Source organism: Hyaloscypha bicolor (assembly GCF_002865645.1).
Source record: "Hyaloscypha bicolor E unplaced genomic scaffold K444scaffold_191, whole genome shotgun sequence".
NCBI lineage: Eukaryota > Fungi > Ascomycota > Leotiomycetes > Helotiales > Hyaloscyphaceae > Hyaloscypha > Hyaloscypha bicolor.
Genome location: NW_020194693.1, coordinates 1,111,908 through 1,128,773, shown reverse-complemented (window position 1 = coordinate 1,128,773; position 16,866 = coordinate 1,111,908). Strand labels below are relative to the sequence as shown.

The 16,866-nt window shown below is 47.4% G+C and overlaps 6 protein-coding genes across 6 annotated transcripts; 4 read left to right on the top strand and 2 right to left on the bottom strand.

The window, feature by feature from the left end:
• Positions 1-138: 138 nt before the first annotated feature.
• K444DRAFT_577917 (MED6-domain-containing protein) lies at positions 139-1,444 on the top strand. The gene is made up of 2 exons (XM_024877590.1): positions 139-592; positions 641-1,444. Exons 1-2 carry the CDS (start codon positions 164-166, stop codon positions 1,205-1,207), a joined length of 996 nt encoding a protein of 331 aa, XP_024726344.1. The 5' UTR covers positions 139-163; the 3' UTR covers positions 1,208-1,444.
• Positions 1,445-2,168: 724 nt separating this feature from the next.
• K444DRAFT_577913 (uncharacterized protein) lies at positions 2,169-4,806 on the bottom strand. The gene is made up of 5 exons (XM_024877589.1): positions 4,319-4,806; positions 4,119-4,266; positions 3,800-4,070; positions 3,478-3,753; positions 2,169-3,426 (listed from the first exon to the last, which is right to left on the bottom strand). Exons 1-5 carry the CDS (start codon positions 4,497-4,499, stop codon positions 2,599-2,601), a joined length of 1,704 nt encoding a protein of 567 aa, XP_024726343.1. The 5' UTR covers positions 4,500-4,806; the 3' UTR covers positions 2,169-2,598.
• A 337-nt stretch (positions 4,807-5,143) lies between these two features.
• K444DRAFT_605639 (Clavaminate synthase-like protein) lies at positions 5,144-6,803 on the top strand (the record flags this gene model as incomplete). The annotated part of the gene is made up of 5 exons (XM_024878868.1): positions 5,144-5,724; positions 5,772-5,898; positions 5,958-6,537; positions 6,562-6,651; positions 6,709-6,803. The coding sequence occupies exons 1-5, from the start codon at positions 5,450-5,452 to the stop codon at positions 6,801-6,803; spliced, it is 1,167 nt and encodes a 388-aa protein (XP_024726342.1). The 5' UTR covers positions 5,144-5,449.
• Positions 6,714-7,578, bottom strand: K444DRAFT_605635 (uncharacterized protein). The gene is made up of 2 exons (XM_024878867.1): positions 7,372-7,578; positions 6,714-7,322 (listed from the first exon to the last, which is right to left on the bottom strand). The coding sequence occupies exons 1-2, from the start codon at positions 7,561-7,563 to the stop codon at positions 7,032-7,034; spliced, it is 483 nt and encodes a 160-aa protein (XP_024726341.1). The 5' UTR covers positions 7,564-7,578; the 3' UTR covers positions 6,714-7,031.
• Positions 7,579-11,524: 3,946 nt separating this feature from the next.
• K444DRAFT_605631 (short chain dehydrogenase) lies at positions 11,525-12,984 on the top strand. Its single transcript, XM_024878866.1, has 8 exons — positions 11,525-11,676; positions 11,767-11,792; positions 11,920-12,127; positions 12,217-12,435; positions 12,494-12,552; positions 12,599-12,648; positions 12,701-12,857; positions 12,904-12,984. The coding sequence occupies exons 1-8, from the start codon at positions 11,631-11,633 to the stop codon at positions 12,931-12,933; spliced, it is 795 nt and encodes a 264-aa protein (XP_024726340.1). The 5' UTR covers positions 11,525-11,630; the 3' UTR covers positions 12,934-12,984.
• A 2,851-nt stretch (positions 12,985-15,835) lies between these two features.
• On the top strand, positions 15,836-16,366 carry K444DRAFT_671045 (uncharacterized protein; the record flags this gene model as incomplete). The annotated part of the gene is made up of 2 exons (XM_024887703.1): positions 15,836-16,148; positions 16,205-16,366. 2 exons carry the CDS (start codon positions 15,836-15,838, stop codon positions 16,330-16,332), a joined length of 441 nt encoding a protein of 146 aa, XP_024726339.1. The 3' UTR covers positions 16,333-16,366.
• Positions 16,367-16,866: the final 500 nt, after the last annotated feature.

The window sequence follows — 16,866 nt, the reverse complement described above, 5'->3', positions numbered from 1 at the left end:
CTCTCGATGAAATCAACCCCAAAGCTCCTCGATCCGTGAGAGAGTCAGCTGCCTTCCAGCAGCTCCTTCTCGAACTGCACATTCTCGAACTGATTGCGATACTGTTATCAGGATCCTCCTCTAGTACTTTCCCTCTAGCCTTCCTGAGAGAACTGCAGCCATCATGGCTTCTCAAGAACCTCCACTCGACGAAATCCAATGGCGATCACCTCCCATAGCAGCGTCGATGCAGGGCATACATTCGAATTCCGTCCTCTTCTACTTCGCACAATCACCCTTCTACGATCCTACGTCCAACAATGCTATTCTCACTTCCCAAGCAATGTTCAACCAAAATATGATGCCCATCATCCAGACAAGAGAAGCCTTCGAAGGACGGCTGAAGACGATGAATGGCTTGGAGTTTATTGTGGCACAAGAACCTGCGGAAATGGCACCTGGTACAGGCACGGGAGTCTGGGTGATTAGGAAACAGACCAGGAGGAAGAGACCTCCGGAAGAGGACGAGATCACTGTGCATTCGTCATATTTCGTGGTTGGAGAGAACATCTACATGGCTCCTGCTGTTTCAGATGTTCTCGGAAGCCGAATGGTAAGAGGAAGAGATAGAGCCCACAGGTAAAGCGCTGATGAGACCCAGCTGTCCGTCCTCGACTCTTTAACCAAGTTCATTTCTTCCGCCGCCGCCCTCCCTGACTTCAGTCCTGCACTTGGCCATACCTACCTTCCACCACCAACCGCCAACCGTCTCAGATCCACAGAATCGCAACTCGCACAGACTAGCAAGGAAAACACACCCCTCCCAGATTCGCTACAGTCAAAGAAGCAAGCCGTGTCAACGAACAGCAGCACATACCTCGGCAGTCGCCTCCTCGAAGAAACCCTAGACATATCTTTCAAGTACGGAGACGAATATATGGACGAGAATCCCATCACCGGCCAACCAGGAGAGTTCCACCTTTCGTCAACAGGAAGAAAGGAAGCAGGGAAACTTGCCGTTACAGCAGCAGGAGCTAAAGGACCTCTGTCAACAGCGACTAAAGCCGCACCAGCGCCGCCAGCATTGAAAACTAATATTCCACCTGCAAGAAAAGGTAGCAAGAGTAAAGAGAGTCCGAAGACACCAGGAGCAGGCGGACCACCGAAGCCGAAGCGAAGGAAGAGCAGCAAGGCGTTAGTATCTGCTGGTGGAGCTAGCTCGGCGTGATGGTAGGATATATGTCATGAGTTTGGGAATTGGCAGCATCAATTGGTTGGCGTTCAGGACCTGGTGCATTTCGATGGATATACCCCAGCATTACAGAAACGCCACAAAAGATTGAGATATGTTTCTCGATCAAGAGCACAGACTTCGCATCTGACGATAGAGTATAATGAAACAATCATTTCACCAATTCTACACATTCGGTTCAATGTGGTCAAACATCTATATATATCCCTCAACATGAAGCCTCAAATTCGTACTTCCGCCTTGGCTCTTGGCGTCAACTGCTTCTCAACACTTCTATTGCATGTTGACTCGGTGTCCAAAAGTTTTGGAAATATCAAGTTCGTCGTTGAAGTGGAAAGTGAATCTTGAATATCCAGGTTTTGTTGCATATCTTATTGTTCATAATGAGAATTCATGTTCACTCAGAACTCTTTGGGAACTCATCGGGAACTCATCGACCGTGGACAAGTTCCCTTTATGGAAAATGCAACAAGTTCGAGTTCCATGATTCACTTGAATTACCGTCGTGTCCATGTTTCGATTGCGCGTCCTCGGCTCAACTTCATAACTTATTCCTCCTACCAGTGCCTCCCCTTTCCATTGCCAAATCACTCTCTTGCCCCGTCTCCGAGTTTCTTTCTACTATCAGCAAATGAACACCCCAATACTTCTCTTTACCACTCAATAAACTCCTTGTGATTTACGTTTTTGAATATATTTGAGGTGGTTCGTTCTCATCCTCCTATCCCTTCGTCGGCCATCAACTGTCCACACTAGCAGGGGGGGCCTGGTTCAGGGCGAAAACGTGTGCCTTTGCTTAGAAACCTATTAGTCATCTATCGCGTTTTCGCCCTGAGCCAGGCCCCCCCTGCTAGTGTGGACAGTTGATAGCCGACGAAGGATAAGGATGTTGAAAGGAACCCCTCCCATCCCAAAGATGGGCGAGCACCCACGAGACTCGATATCTGCAGTGAATGAATGAGTCACACGCTAAGGTCTTTTGTTGCACGTCGCACTCCAGATATGTTTTTCTGAGGTCTCTTATCGGGATATCAGTTGACTTGATAAGATAGGGGGCTGTTCGCCCAAGTTTACTCGGTGTCGGCGGCAGCTTTGACACCGAGATCGAGGAGAACGTGAACGTGTCATCGAAAACTGTTTCATAGCGAGAGGAGAGTCTTTGTTCTTACATTACCTCTTCATAAGCTAAATAGTAAACATGTCTTTCAAATGAGTTCGCATCATCTAGATATATTCGTCTCCAAGATCTGGCTCCGCACACTATTAGACAACCTCAATCCAGAACATATGATATACCAAACAAAACCATTCTTGGTCTAGTATCTATTGTACATGACGCCATCTAATCCTCTGTTCAATTCTAAGATCTATTTATCCACACTCCTCGCCGGACTTACCCCAACCGCAGCCTCCTTCACCACCATCTCCCTCTCCACACTCCCCCCACTCTCACTCTCGACATCTGCCCTCCCTTCCACACCCCTCTCCTCCGGCCGCACATAATCCTTAACCTCCCTCCATTCCCCCAATCCCACCATGCCCGCCGGCCTACTAATCCAACATGCCCCCCAATAAACCAAAAAGCTAACGCACAGCCCAATCGGATACGCAAAATAATACGCCTTCACTACTCCGTCCGACGCGTGCACCCCCATATTATTCAGAAACCCGTAAAAATTCGGTGCAATGCCGACCACATACGCAAGATAGGCGCGCCAATTCCAGCCATGGAAATACCAATACACTCCCTCCTTCCTACTTGTATAGAGATCATCGATCTCCAGGTACCCGCGCGAAATAACATAGTAATGGCATAACAGGACCCCCGTGATCGACGAGAGAAATATTTGATACGAGGCAAGGAATGAAATAAATATACTCGCGCTCCCCAAAAGATACCACGGATTAATCGCGAATGAGATAACAGCGCAAATGAAGAATCCCTTCCTAACAGAAATGTACTTTGGAAAGAGAGCAGCGATGTCGTTCCCAGCCGGCAACGAGTTCTCGAAGATCGAGGAGAAGATGGCGCTATAGGCGAAGGCGGCAGCGATAAAGAAGCAACCGGCTCGACGGGAGGAGGTATAAGAGGAAGTTTGAAGCATGTCGAGGTAGGTTAGTGGCGACCAGATGATTTTTCCGTAGAGGACTTGGCTGCTGCTTCCTACTAGATTGCCTACCACAGCAACGAGGAACTTCTCTCATTAGTATTATTTGAGGGTGTTGATCAGGGAACGGTGACTCACGTTGGAAAGGGGAAAGCCGACTAAATTCCCAAGAAGTACGTCGTTGGGTTTTGTGGCATATCTTTGGAAATCTGCCGCGTTTGAAGCAAATGTTGCACAGCTTGCAGCGCCGAGGAGGAGGAAGCGGACGATTAGCCAGGCTTTCGTTGAGCCGTGTGCTGTTCCGGGTTGGCGGGCGACTTCGCCGATACCACCGGCTAGGGTGAGAGTCCAGGCACACATGGCGATGGCGGAAATGATGAAGACGATGAGCTTTGCGTACACGAGGCCTCTCATCTGTGAGGGATTAGCAAGACAACTTGAAACAGCATGGTCAATATACCTTTGGGACTGGAATAACGAGGAAACAGCAGGTTAAAATCCAGAAGATTGCGAATCCTATCATCCCACCAGAATCAAGGACTGATCCGGAGCCCATCACGTTCTTAATATTGGCGATCTTAGGTGTGAGAGCGTGGAGCATGACATAAATACATTGCCCACCCTGGACAGCATTCACGCCGTTCCAGACAATAGCCATCACAGCTCGATTGAAAGTTGGCCACCAAGCACCAAACACGCCAAATGCTGCTCTGTTCAGGATCGGGTATCCACTGCTTCGGTGTCAATGTGAGGCTGTTGGTGGGACATTGAGGACTAACATGTGATACTTCGCACCTGCTCGTCCATTGAGCACAATGACGATAGCGATGAGAATTTGACCGCCAAATGAGCATCCGATCGATTCCCACATACTCAGACCCAGGGCCTGCGCGCTGGATGCTGCGTACCAGTTTGACACGGTGGCGGCTTGAACATATTAACAATTACTCCAAGATCTCCATGCCAAAGTTAAACTCACTTGCAGAGAACCAGAAAGTCAGGTAAGTCCAAAGATTCCAAGTCCGGTCAGCCAGTTTCAGTGGTCGAATGTCATCATTGTCCAGCCACATATCCTCTCCATGCACGTTTTCGGCACCTTTCGCCTGAAAATGAGGAGCAGGAATGCTCTCGGGAAAACGTCTGATAAGGCTGCTTGCCATATTGCAAGGCCAGGAGATGGAGTAAGTTGAGAGTGCGGAATAGCTTGTTTGACGCCTTGAAAATCAAGATAGACTAACGAAGGAAGGATGGTCTCATATCTCTGGACAAACCAAAGAACAGTGACACTCAACAGAAAGGCAGCATGAATCCCATTTATGATACGAAAATCAGGGCCGCTTGTTACGACAATGGGGATTGCTCCTGGGTACAACGTTCTCCTCCTTATCGCGAATGGGGAAAGGCCAAGGCCAAGTCAAGGTTGGCCTATCATTCTCGAAAGTAACACCCCCAAAAAAAAGTCAAGAGATACAGCATATCTGCGGAGTTAGCGCGGCGCTTGCAGCTTTGACAAGGATTCGAGAAACCTTGCAAGGTCTATCAATTTGAGGTGAAAGTCTGGAAGGTAGAGAGCAGAGCAAGAGTCGTGCAAATCACTTGATAACATTCTTAGGTTTGCTCCCAGGTACAAAATCATGTGAATAACTGTGAAAGAGGCTGCAAGGGCCTGTTGAGAACCACGGTATTGGAAGCCACAGTTAATCAACGCTGAGCAGCAGCAGGTGCAGTTGAAGTGGCACTGCAGAACTTTTGGTTGAAGAGTGGGATACAAATCACGTGAACTGTTATTTCCAGCGGATGACTTGCAGGAGCCAAGATCGATAAGGTTGACCTATCTGATAGGGAACTCTTGTAACCATTGCCTATCTTTAATCCTGGAGAATAGCAATCGACTTCCGGCGAGCACCGAGTCCAATTTCACAGGATTGAAGGACTCCAAGCTCGACATCAGGACCACAAGGCGGGAACCACGCACCAGGATAACTCGGGGTAAGCTTCAGTGAACGATAAGACAGTCGGGATTGCGTACGTACAAAAGACATGAATACATAACCGACGCGGCCGACATAACGTCGTACGCTACGCGTTGACAACCCCAAGACATCTCAAAATGACCATCTCAACCACAACGACGACTTCAAAGCTGGAGCTCCGAACAGCGTATGGACCAGTCTTCCGAGATGTCTTAAACACCCAGCCCCGAGATTGTACGACTGAAGAGATCCCCATCATCGACCTATCGCCTCTTTATTCGTCGAAATTTGAAGACCGGGAGGCATTGGCCAAAGAAATCAGAGCAGCCGCCGTGAATACAGGGTTCTTCTACATCAAGAACCATGGGATTTCGGAAAGGATAATTGCGGATGCGAAGAAGCAGTTGTTGGCGTGAGTATCGGTAACATCGAGGCTGGACTTTGTGCTGAAGAAAATAGATTCTTCACCCAGCCCAACGAAGATAAGATGAAAGTCAGCCAGTCTTTCTCAAAATATTTCAACGGATACAAAGGACCTAGGACCACGAACATCAGCCCTGGAGAAAGTGTAGATGTCAAGGAATCGGTATGTTGGTTATCGCTATTAGGGGCAGTGAGAGACTGAGAGACTGACTAAATTGAAAGCTGGGCTGGAGATATTCGCCGCAATATGACCCAGATCCAAAGACCCTGGATGCAATTCCGGAAGAGGTGAAGCCATGGATTCGAGGAGAAGAATTCGTATGGGAAGGGACTTCCCATTTACCAGGGTTCAAGGATGAAGTTCTCGGATACTGGGCAGCTTGCTTAACGTTGGCTAGGAAGCTGGTCAAAGTATTTGCTCTGAGTCTTGACCTTCCAGAAAGTTACTTTGACAGCCGGACAACGTATCCAGGAGCTGATGGAGTCTTCAACTATTATCCAACCACAACGGAAGAGGAAACAGTAAACAATGCCGTGGGGTTGGGAAGCCACACTGACCTGCAACTATTCACATTGCTCTGGCAAGATATGACTGGAGGCCTTCAAGTCCTGAACCGAGATGGCCAATGGATCAAAGCCACTCCTGTGGAAGGAACGATTGTCGTCAATATCGGAGATTTCATGATGCGACTGTGCAATGATATTTATAAAAGCACAGTCCACAGAGTGTACAATCGATCGACTGTCGAACGAGTCTCAATGCCGTTCTTTTTCGGCGAGTACAAATTTTCGGAACCTTCATGTCAAGATCACTAACAAGATCCAGGGCTCAACTTCAACTGCGTGGAAGGTGTGGTTCCCTCTTGTACTTCCGAAACGAATCCGCCAAAATACGAGCCAATTTCATGTGGTGACTGTAAGTAAAGATAGCAGCAGATCGAAGAGTTTGAGAAATATCCTGACTATAGAACAGGGTGTCAACTCCGATTCAAACTTGAGAATGATGAGATGAAGAAGAAAATGGCTGGGCAGACTCAAGCACCTAGTGCAGTGATTGTGGCAGCTTAAAATTCGTTGTTCTGCTACCAGGGATTCCTTTCTGCTGTATATTCTCACTTTTATAGCCTTTCCGGAGCGTTGTGAAAAGCGGAGCGTTATAAAATGGAGACCGGGTGGAGAGCAGCATCCCCTGTGAAAATCTGTAGTAAGAGGTTTTCAAGCCCCTGACATCTGATCCCATCACCTACGGAGTGTGATAAATGCTCATCGGCGCCCTTCAGCGAAGTTGTTGTCCCATCACATAACCTTCTGAAGGAGCTCCAACAAATCGAAGAATGCCTCCCTCTCCATCTCAACTTTTTGTAGTCCAAGTCCAACAACTACCGTCCTCGATTCCTCGGGATTCCTTGTAGCAATGACATTCGCGATTTGACTTGCATAAAGATGACCCAATGTTTCTCGTTGCTCACCACCTGCGCCAAGCAGCGTCTTTGGTGTCAAATGCCCGAGCGGAAGCATGTCTTCGTTGTTGGATGGCAGCGCCGTATCGAATGTGGTGGGAGAGGCGGATGAGAGTGGTACTTGGATCTGCCTAGCATGTCAGAACTATTCGAGGGTAAACTTTTAGAAGATATACCCATTGCGATAACCGACCGCCCTGGGAGATTGTGATCAGGATCTTGTCTGAGAAGTAAACAGACGACACGTCCGTCTGTGTTCCGTTGACGAGCCCGGCTGCCTGTTTGGATGGTGCTGGAAAACGAGAATCCTCTACACCACCATCAACGCCTAAATCTCGGAGGCCCGTAGGCAGACTTGGCGTTGACATCTTGATGGATGAAGACGTGTTGGTCGGAGGGGGATCCTCGCGAGGCTGCCGAATTGCCTTGTCAAATGGCTTCACCGCCTTTTTCTGCCGAAAAAAGTTCCTCCCAAAAACCTTGCAGCAACTTGAACATCGAGAGACGATTTGATGCACCTTCAAGATGCCCAAATTCGTCCCCCGGCAGCGGAAACACAAGGTTATTGCACGGTCAAAACAGCATGCCGGTCACTCTGAACCCGCAGTGGATTCCAATGCGGTGGAGCACATCCCCTCAGCAAAGGCTGAAATCGAAGAGAAGAAGCAGCGGATGAAGGAAGAGTTGCGAAAGGAAGGGGCAAAGATCAGTGGAAAGAAGGCGAAACGGTTAGAGAAATACATCGAAACGAAATTGAAGAAGGACGAGAATCGGGAACTTGTATCACGACTTGCAAATGCCAGAACGGATACCAGTCTCTACCAGAGCAGCAGGAAATTGGGACAAGGACGAGAGACGAAGAGGCAGAGGCTTAGCAGAGCTTTGAAAGATAGTCAGGCTGGAATCGATATTGATGGAGAAAATGACGAAGTGTTATTCGAGAAGAGGAAGGTGAGAGAGGTTGAGGATCAAAGTTCATCGGACGATGAACAACCACAAGCAGGAGGCGGACTTTTCAAATCCCCTATAACGATCCCAATTACAGCAAAACAACCTACCATAGCTCTGGGAGCTGGGTTAAAGAGACCTTTGGAAGTGGATGGAGAAGGAAAACCTGTCTTGAAAAAGAGGAAGCGCCGAGGAGGTGTAAACTCCAAATTATCCTTCAAGCATGAAGCACCAGAAAAGCCAGAGTGGACAGGATTCAGTTCTCCTTCGGAGATGGACAGTAATACTGATGGGGAGGCCTCGACCCAGGATTATGGCGATATTTCGGATGCTTCAGACAACGACCAGGAGAAAGCGACGTCGAGTTCGGAGGATGAGTCCGAAGACGAGACGGAGGAGACTGAGGACGGCGAAGAAGAGGACGATTCGTCTCCAAAGAAGGAGAGATCATCCGCTTTTAAAGCATGGGCAACTCAGCAGTTGAATGAAGCTCTCGGGTATCAACCATCCTCGAATATTACCAATGCAACAGATACTCCAAAGATTGTCGGATTCAAGCCAAGGGCTCCTGAACAGGACACTCTGCCCCTGGAACTACAACCGACAACGAATACCGCCCGAAAAGCGTTCAGTGTTGCTGTATCAAGACCACCGGAGATTCAAGAAGTACGACTGAAGCTTCCGGTTGTGGCAGAAGAACAAAAAATAATGGAAGCGGTTCACAACAACAATCTCGTAGTCGTGTATGGTGCTACTGGGTCTGGAAAGACAACTCAGGTTCCTCAGTTCTTATTTGAAGCTGGGTATGGCTCGCCAGACTCGCTAACACCTGGGATGGTTGGAGTAACTCAACCACGTCGAGTTGCTGCTGTTAGTATGGCCAAACGGGTTGGAGACGAAATGGGAGACCATGGAAAACGGGTCGCATACCAAATCCGCTTTGAAGGCACCGTTGGGGCCCAGACTGCGATTAAGTTCATGACTGATGGTGTCCTTCTTCGTGAAGTCGCTCAAGACATTGCTCTCCGGAAGTACTCGGCTATCATCATTGACGAAGCCCACGAAAGAAGTGTGAATACAGATATTCTGATTGGGATGTTGAGCCGAGTTGTCAAATTGCGGGAAGAAATGGCCACAGACGATCCCTCCATAAAGCCGCTGAAGCTCATAATCATGTCAGCAACGTTGAGAATTACGGACTTCACTCAGAATACGACATTATTTCCTTCGCCTCCTCCAGTCTTGCAGGCCGAAGGAAGACAGTATCCGGTCACGGTTCATTTCGCGCAGAAAACACATCACGATTACGTTGAAGAAGCATTCCGAAAAATCAGCAAGGGGCACAGAAAGTTGCCCCCTGGTGGATTTCTTGTGTTTCTAACTGGCCAAAATGAGATCACCCAGCTGAGCAAACGATTAAAGGATGCTTTCCATATTGGGCAATCTGCAATTGGCCCACCAGTCAGGATATCTGGAAAGGATGCTTCAATAGAGACAGAAGATATCGATTTTGGAGACAGCCTTAACGACAATAATGACAATTACGACGATGAGGATGACGTTGACATCGATCTTGACGATGCCGACTTTGATGTGGAAGGAGAGGCAGACACTGGCCCCACAAAGATGCACGTATTGCCTCTCTACTCCCTGCTACCAACTCGAGAACAACTGAAAGTATTTGAGCCTCCACCAGATGGATCACGGCTAGTCATTTTGGCTACCAATGTTGCAGAGACCAGTCTCACAATACCGGGCATTCGTTATGTCTTCGATTGTGGAAGATCGAAAGAACGCAAATACGATCGAATAACCGGTGTACAGAGCTTTGAGGTTGGGTGGATCAGCAAAGCCAGCGCCAGCCAACGAGCCGGTCGTGCTGGTCGTACTGGACCTGGACATTGTTATCGATTATACTCATCCGCTGTGTATGAACGGGACTTCCCAGAATTTGCAGATCCAGAAATCTTGCGGATGCCGATCGAGGGTGTGGTTCTTCAACTGAAGGCTATGAATCTTCAGCATGTGGTGAATTTTCCTTTTCCCACGCCGCCAGAACGACAAAGCCTCGCAAGCGCAGAGAAGCTTCTCAGTTATCTGTCTGCGATATCACCCGCCGGACAAATCACCTCAACAGGTGCTACGATGTCAATATTTCCTCTATCCCCCCGCTTTGCTCGGATACTACTAGTTGGCCATCTCCACGATTGTCTACCCTATACCATTGCGCTGGTGGCTGGACTGTCTGCTGCAGATGTATTCATTCCAGAAAATCAAGTCATCCCAGCGGCTACGCCAAGGGAAGAGGATGAATACTTGACAAACGCAGAACGGGTTGAGGAAGATCTCCGTCAGTGCATCCGGCGGAAATTTAACAAAGTTCAGAAGGACTTCTGCTTTCTTGATGACAAATCCGACGCAATCAAGTTACTTCAGGTAGTCGGCGAATTTGCACACGAACTTACCGAGGCATGGTGCCAAGCTCACTATGTTCGTTTCAAAGTTTTGAAAGAGATTTTGCAACTTCGAAAGCAGATTACAGATCTTCTCCACATGAATATTACGGCTTTCGCAGGCTTGCAATACCAGGAGAAGCTTGATCCACCATCTGCGAAACAGGTCAAAGCTCTGAAGCAAATGGTTGCAGCTGGTTTCATTGACCACATCGCGATTCGAGCAGACATGTCACCCCACCCTTTAGAGACTGGACGAAAGCCAACTCGAGCCATCGACGTGCCATACCTCACCCTCTTCCCGTCGCACATCAAGCGAGACGACGACGATAAAGCAGTATACATTCACCCATCTTCACCTTTGGCGCACATCAGCCCTCAAGAATGTCCCGAATACATTGTATATTCATATTTGCAGCGAGCAGCGCCTGCAGCTGCAACACCAGAGAAGATCCCAAAGACAAGAATGCATGCTCTTACCGACATCACTGGCGGACAACTCGCCGCGCTGGCGAAAGGCACACCACTGTTACACTACAGCAAGCCCATTAAGGAAGTGATGCCGAAGACGAAAGGTGAAGGTGATACAAAAATCAGGGAATGCTGGGTGATACCATATCTGAGAGCGGAAGGAACAGCAGGGATAGGATGGCCACTACCAGCTAGGAAAGTTACACAAAAGAAGATACCCAGTCGAGGATGGGTTGTTGAATGAATCGACCACGAGTCGAGAAATGATATCAGAATTTCAGCCACCAGTATAATTGTGGCTTCAGCATTTCCTGTAAATCTTGAGCTTGACACCCCACTTCCGTCGTGAACCCCATATCAGACGAACAAGTGTTCCGTGATTTGTCCGCCCTCAACCCCACCTTGATTTTCGTCGGATCTCCGCCCCGACTTTGTGCCCCTCCAAAAATCCTAAATCCTCTTTCCTCATCTTTCATAAATCGATTATTGGCATCTCATTCCGAGGTTGAATATCCCTAGGACTTCCCCCCCTTTCCTTCCAATACTAGTTTGGAATTCAAGCCATGACACTATTCCCAGGGGTTGCCCTCGTGACCGGCGCAGCTTCAGGTATGCTCAACTCACCAGTTTCATGCTCTTCCCTCCAGTTTGTCTTTCAATATGAACGACTTTATACAAGTTATGTTGACCTCAATCCAGGCATCGGCCGAGCAACAGCCATCTCCGTAACCAACCTGTTCCTTTGTCCCATGCCCCCAGCTCCCTATTTTACTGGTCGGGAGAATGAGACATGCTCCCGGCTCTCTCTTGGCTCCCTGGCTTCTAAAGAAGCAGGTTACTAATTCGTTGAAGTTCGCTCTAGAAGGCTGCCGCCGAATCGCAATCAGCGACATCAACCTTACGGGTCTCCATGAAACAGCAAAATACTTGAAGGAAGTCTCATCCGACGTAGATATCCTAGTAAACCAAGTTGATACGCAAGAAGAAGCCCAGATTGAGGACATGGTGCAAGCTACTGTTGCAAAATTTGGTCGGGTTGATTACGCTGTGAATTGTGCTGGTGAGCAATCCATTCTGTTCCTCTGATTGGACTTGAGGGGTGATGGGGATGAGATAGAGGTATTTGGTGCTGATTAATGTGACGGGTAGGGGTTGGAGGAACCAGAGAGCGCTCAACAGATCTGACTGCGAAGCAATTCGACTTCGTGACTAACATCAATTATCGCGGCGTCTGGCTCTCTTCTAGGTTTGAGCTGGCTCAGATGCTGAAGCAAGAGCCACTCCCGACTCATGATGGGAGGGCGGGGAATCGAGGGGCGATTGTCAATATAGCAAGTCAGCTGGGGATAGTGTCGACGAATAATGCGCGTAAGTACTCTACTTCAAGATGAGAGAAAGAAATGAATGAGGGGCTGATGTTGAGTAGCTGTGTATTGTGCCTCGAAAGCTGCGGTTATATCAATGACAAAGAGTGACGCTATTGATGTGAGAGCACCCTAAGGTGTGAAGAGTTTTTATTGATCTTTTGCAGTACTCGAAAGAAAACATCAGAATCAACTGTGTATGTCCTGGTATCGTCGAGTAAGTTTTAATTCATTCATGTGCATGGATGGACTGGCACTAACAGGCCAAGTACACCAATGACCCAAGGGGAGTCGGGTTTCACAAAGGCGCTGGAAACTTCCATTGCCATAGCACCGATGAATAGGAGGGGAACACCACAGGAGATTGCAGATGCTTGTCTATTTTTATGCAGTAGTAAGGCATCGTTTGTTCAGGGGCATGCTATGGTAAGCTCGATGCAGCATTTTGGAATATTATGCTGATCATTTCTAGGTTATTGATGGAGGGTATACCATTAATTGAGGGTGTCAACTTTCAACCATAGATGCGTATAGGCGAATCACGCTTACCCAGACTTACTGCACTCTTGAGCCTTTCTCTCGTACCTCATTGACACCACCCACCAAGAGCTCAAGGCTCCGAAAAGTAGTAGGTTTTTTTCTTTCTGTTTTTCGAATTGGCTATTACCTCCACCTTTTGCCTCTTGTTATCTCGTTTTCTTTTCAACGTTCCAGCTACACTCATCGATTTCAAGTAGATGAGATGGGTTTTGAGAAGTTGGACTATGCCTTTCCGCCACAAGGCAGACTTTCGAAAGTAAGAGACGCGGTCTTGAATTATTGGCCTAAATCACGCCCTCCTCCTTGTTCCAGAACAGCCACCATGCATGATATAGGTAGTGCCGTTCTTATTGCATGGATAGCGAGAAATACTACGTAAGCACATTACTCTAAACGAGTAATGAGGAATCAAGTTAAGATGACGTTAGTAATACTTAGTGGAAACCTATGGCTATAAGTATGAAGACAGGACACGAGGCTAACGAGCCTAGTATCACAAGTCTGTGTTTTTAGGGCGTTTCGCTAAGAAACGAACCCCATAACAATTTTGGACGCTTTACTTTTATAGTTTGAATTAGTTATAAACGCCTGCTAAACTCATTCTAGCTTCTTTTATCGTGTGCGTTTGAATTATATAAGGTTTTAATTTATAGTTGTTGTGAAACTATAAAGTGAAGTGGGCGACTTTGGTTTTGCGATGCCTGAAAACTTCGCTAAAAACACAGACTTATGATACTAGGCTCGTAAAGTTACTATTTAGTAATAGACTAGAATAGACTAAGATCACTTATAATAAATATTGCCTTCCAATTTAGCACTACGCCCTTAAGGCCTGAAAGTTTCATAAGTAATAGAACAACATTTGAATCAACTAACTATATCCTGGTAGTTATAGTTGGTGGTTGTGCTAGTCCCTCTTTCTTTCTCAATGCTCACGACCACCCATATCACACTCCTCCACCCTCGGCCCAACATGTGTCTTCCTAGCCCTCAACCACCACCAACTGAGGCCAGATCAATGCTCTCCCACTATAATTTTGTTCGTAATTAAGTTCCTCCATTGCTTTAGTACATTTAGCTCTAGTTGCTTTAGTAACACCCCGAGAATGTTCCTCAAGCCCTATTAGAGTCTCGCACTCTCGCTTAAGCTACATACATGCGACAAGACGGGGAAAGACTAAAACGACCCCCCCCCCCCGGTGTCGATTAGGGGTGTCGATGGCAAAATCTTTTTTTGGCTTAGCGCTCGGCATTTCCTCCCGCCTGCGCCCTCCCCCCCACAAGTCTCGAGTAGGAGTATTAATAAATTTTAAAGTTTTAATAAGACCTAATTTATTGTTTATATATACTTAAGCCTTTCGCTCGAATCTGATTTCTTAATACAGGTATAAGGAAAGTTATATATTAGAGCTTTAGGTTTGGGGAGAGCCTAGGTAATTATTACGCACGAGGCAAAAGCTCCAGGTACTTAATCGCTAAATTTTCAGGCTCTCTTAAGGTCGACACCCCTAATTAATACCCCTAATTAATACCCTGGAAGGTATTGCTTTACATTTTCCTGTTTTATAAGAGATTAAGAAGAAATATGCGCTATACAGGCCTATAAGACCCTAATTCTTTTTGAACTAATTGCGATATAACCAAATTTGTCTGGAAACTGTCACGATTATACGCTCCGGCTATAACCATAAGGGGTCTAGCGCCGACGTAGCCGACTGCACGTGACGTCGCGTCGCACTCTTGTATTTAGATCGCGTTTCCCTAGGAAACCTCTTCTTCTCTTAGTTTAGAATAGTCGTATCAATGCCAACGAACGGTCCCTGAACCACTGGCGCTTTGATCGTGACAGAAACGACGATGATGACGTACTATTCAGAGAATGCGATGCGCGTACTGGGTACCAATATACATTGATCTGCATACATTGGTGCATACAAAGTAATATATACGGGCACCTGCCACCGCCTGCTGATTTCGGTTAGTGTGGCCCCTATCGGCACCCCTAATCGACGCCCGGGGGAGGTGGGGGGTCGTTTTAGTCTTTCCCACAAGACGTACGATTTTCCAACCGGCCCTCTTGGCCCCAAAAATATCTTGCCGTACGATTGGTGCTCAAAGCTAACGTAAATATATTTATAGACACCGAAGAGTCATTGGCGAGGATATGTTTCGTTCTGCCTTTCAGGTCCGACTTAGTCAGCCGCCACACCGAGGCTATGGCGATGGCTACGGAAACTTTTTATTCGCCCACTCGATTCAGCTTCGCTCCCCAAAGCCAGAGGATACAACAGCCCCAAACTAGGGCCGAGCACAGGAATTCGGAGATGGAGTCATGCCAAATACGTGGAGGGTCTCAAGTGCTCGGATCCAACCAAGTGGTTGGGGAATTCGGCCAGGAATCGCTAGGCATTGACACAGTGCCTTGCTCGCGTTAGTTGCCGGCGCCGAAGGCTATCTTCAATTCAGCGGTGGCTAAGCCTTGATAAAACGTGGCTATTCTCTATGGTTTCTACCTCGTGGGCATTTTCAGGTTTTGGTGAGCATCATTGTTTTTCGCCTGCTGTAGTATGGACCTCTTTTCAGCGAAGTACACCACTAAGAAAAGCCTAAGAGCTTAAAGAGGCTTAACGTGGCAGAGCCGTTGATTGGTCTGACGCATAGGAATTTTTCGATGGGCTATTAGAGGTTGAAGTGGAAATATGAGGTGTGGAGAATCTATATAGGAGATGCCTTCTCCCACTTCTGTGTCCTTTAACCTACCCAGACTTTAGACCACTACTCCAAACCTTAACTGCAGACTTGAACTTCATCCACAAACTCCTTTCATCAAGTCACCTCCAGAAATATCTCAAATCATACAAAAAATGGTTTCCTTCGCGGCACTCATCTCCGCCATCTCCATGGCTCTCCTTGCCACTACCATCAGTGCTGCCCCAGCCATTACGGAGGAAAGAGACTGGCCACCGCCTACCAGCTCAGTCCTGGACTTCACCCTCTATAAGGAGACCTCACTTGGCAACGAAGGAAAGTGCTGGGGCAATGTTCCCGGCGGCGATCTCCACGTTGCCCCAACCGACCTTGTCTCATTCGACGGCACAACCAAGAGCACCGCTTGCAATAAGGCCGACTTCTATGTCGCCCACATCAATACTGCGCATCCGGGCTACAACTGCAATGGTATTTTCCCCCTCCATGTCCGGTTTCTAGGGGTGATTTACTAATAACAGGGATAGTCTACGTCTATGATGATGATAATTGCTTGAATAATATTGGATGGTATGAGCCATCTTCGCCATGCGAGAACCTTTATTCCAGCTATGGTCGCGTTGAATTCAATTCGTGGAAAGTGACCTGCACCTGAGCAGGTCGTGGATGGTGGAGAGATTAGAGTGGTGTGAGAACAAGATTCGCAGGAGGCTAGACATCTTCGAGTTCTTTCTTGCTTGATTTAGTAGCAGTTTTGCGGGTTCATTTTAGCGTTTGGGTACTATGATAATTTAGAAATAATCTTGATCTCGGTTGCCGTTTAATGCTCGAACGCTGCCTATAATTAATATCGCTTAAGCCCTTGAGATTTCTCGCTAACGGGCCTGCTACCCTCGTAACAGACACCAGAAAAGTTTGTGGTTTTGCGGGGACCCACTATTACATTTATTTAGGGGGGGGGAGTACCACGAGTACTTACAGGATTTGTTTCTTAGCGAAATGCCCTAAAACCACGGACTTTTGTCAACAGGCTCGTAAGTCACTACCTCTAAGATAATACCTTTTTGCTATATCTACTTTGCAAACTGGCAGAGCTTAACTCGCTTATTGGCGCTATTTATAGATCTAGCCCAGCTGTTTTCAAACCCCCACCCCTATTCTTTACTTTCTCCACAAATTAGATTTTTAG

Bases quoted from the DNA above. Each gene is read 5' to 3' on its own strand.
- K444DRAFT_577913 (XM_024877589.1), bottom strand. From the start codon at position 4,499: ATGGCAAGCAGCCTTATCAGACGTTTTCCCGAGAGCATTCCTGCTCCT. The intron at 4,267-4,318 runs GTGAGTTTAACT...AATATGTTCAAG, and splicing joins GACTTTCTGGTTCTCTGCAA to CCGCCACCGTGTCAAACTGG. The intron at 4,071-4,118 runs GTTAGTCCTCAA...ACACCGAAGCAG, and splicing joins GCAGGTGCGAAGTATCACAT to TGGATACCCGATCCTGAACA.
- K444DRAFT_577917 (XM_024877590.1), top strand. From the start codon at position 164: ATGGCTTCTCAAGAACCTCCACTCGACGAAATCCAATGGCGATCACCT. The intron at 593-640 runs GTAAGAGGAAGA...GATGAGACCCAG, and splicing joins ATGTTCTCGGAAGCCGAATG to CTGTCCGTCCTCGACTCTTT.
- K444DRAFT_605631 (XM_024878866.1), top strand. From the start codon at position 11,631: ATGACACTATTCCCAGGGGTTGCCCTCGTGACCGGCGCAGCTTCAG. The intron at 12,436-12,493 runs GTAAGTACTCTA...GATGTTGAGTAG, and splicing joins AGTGTCGACGAATAATGCGC to CTGTGTATTGTGCCTCGAAA. The intron at 12,553-12,598 runs GTGAGAGCACCC...GATCTTTTGCAG, and splicing joins CAAAGAGTGACGCTATTGAT to TACTCGAAAGAAAACATCAG.
- K444DRAFT_605635 (XM_024878867.1), bottom strand. From the start codon at position 7,563: ATGTCAACGCCAAGTCTGCCTACGGGCCTCCGAGATTTAGGCGTTGAT. The intron at 7,323-7,371 runs GTATATCTTCTA...CATGCTAGGCAG, and splicing joins GCGGTCGGTTATCGCAATGG to ATCCAAGTACCACTCTCATC.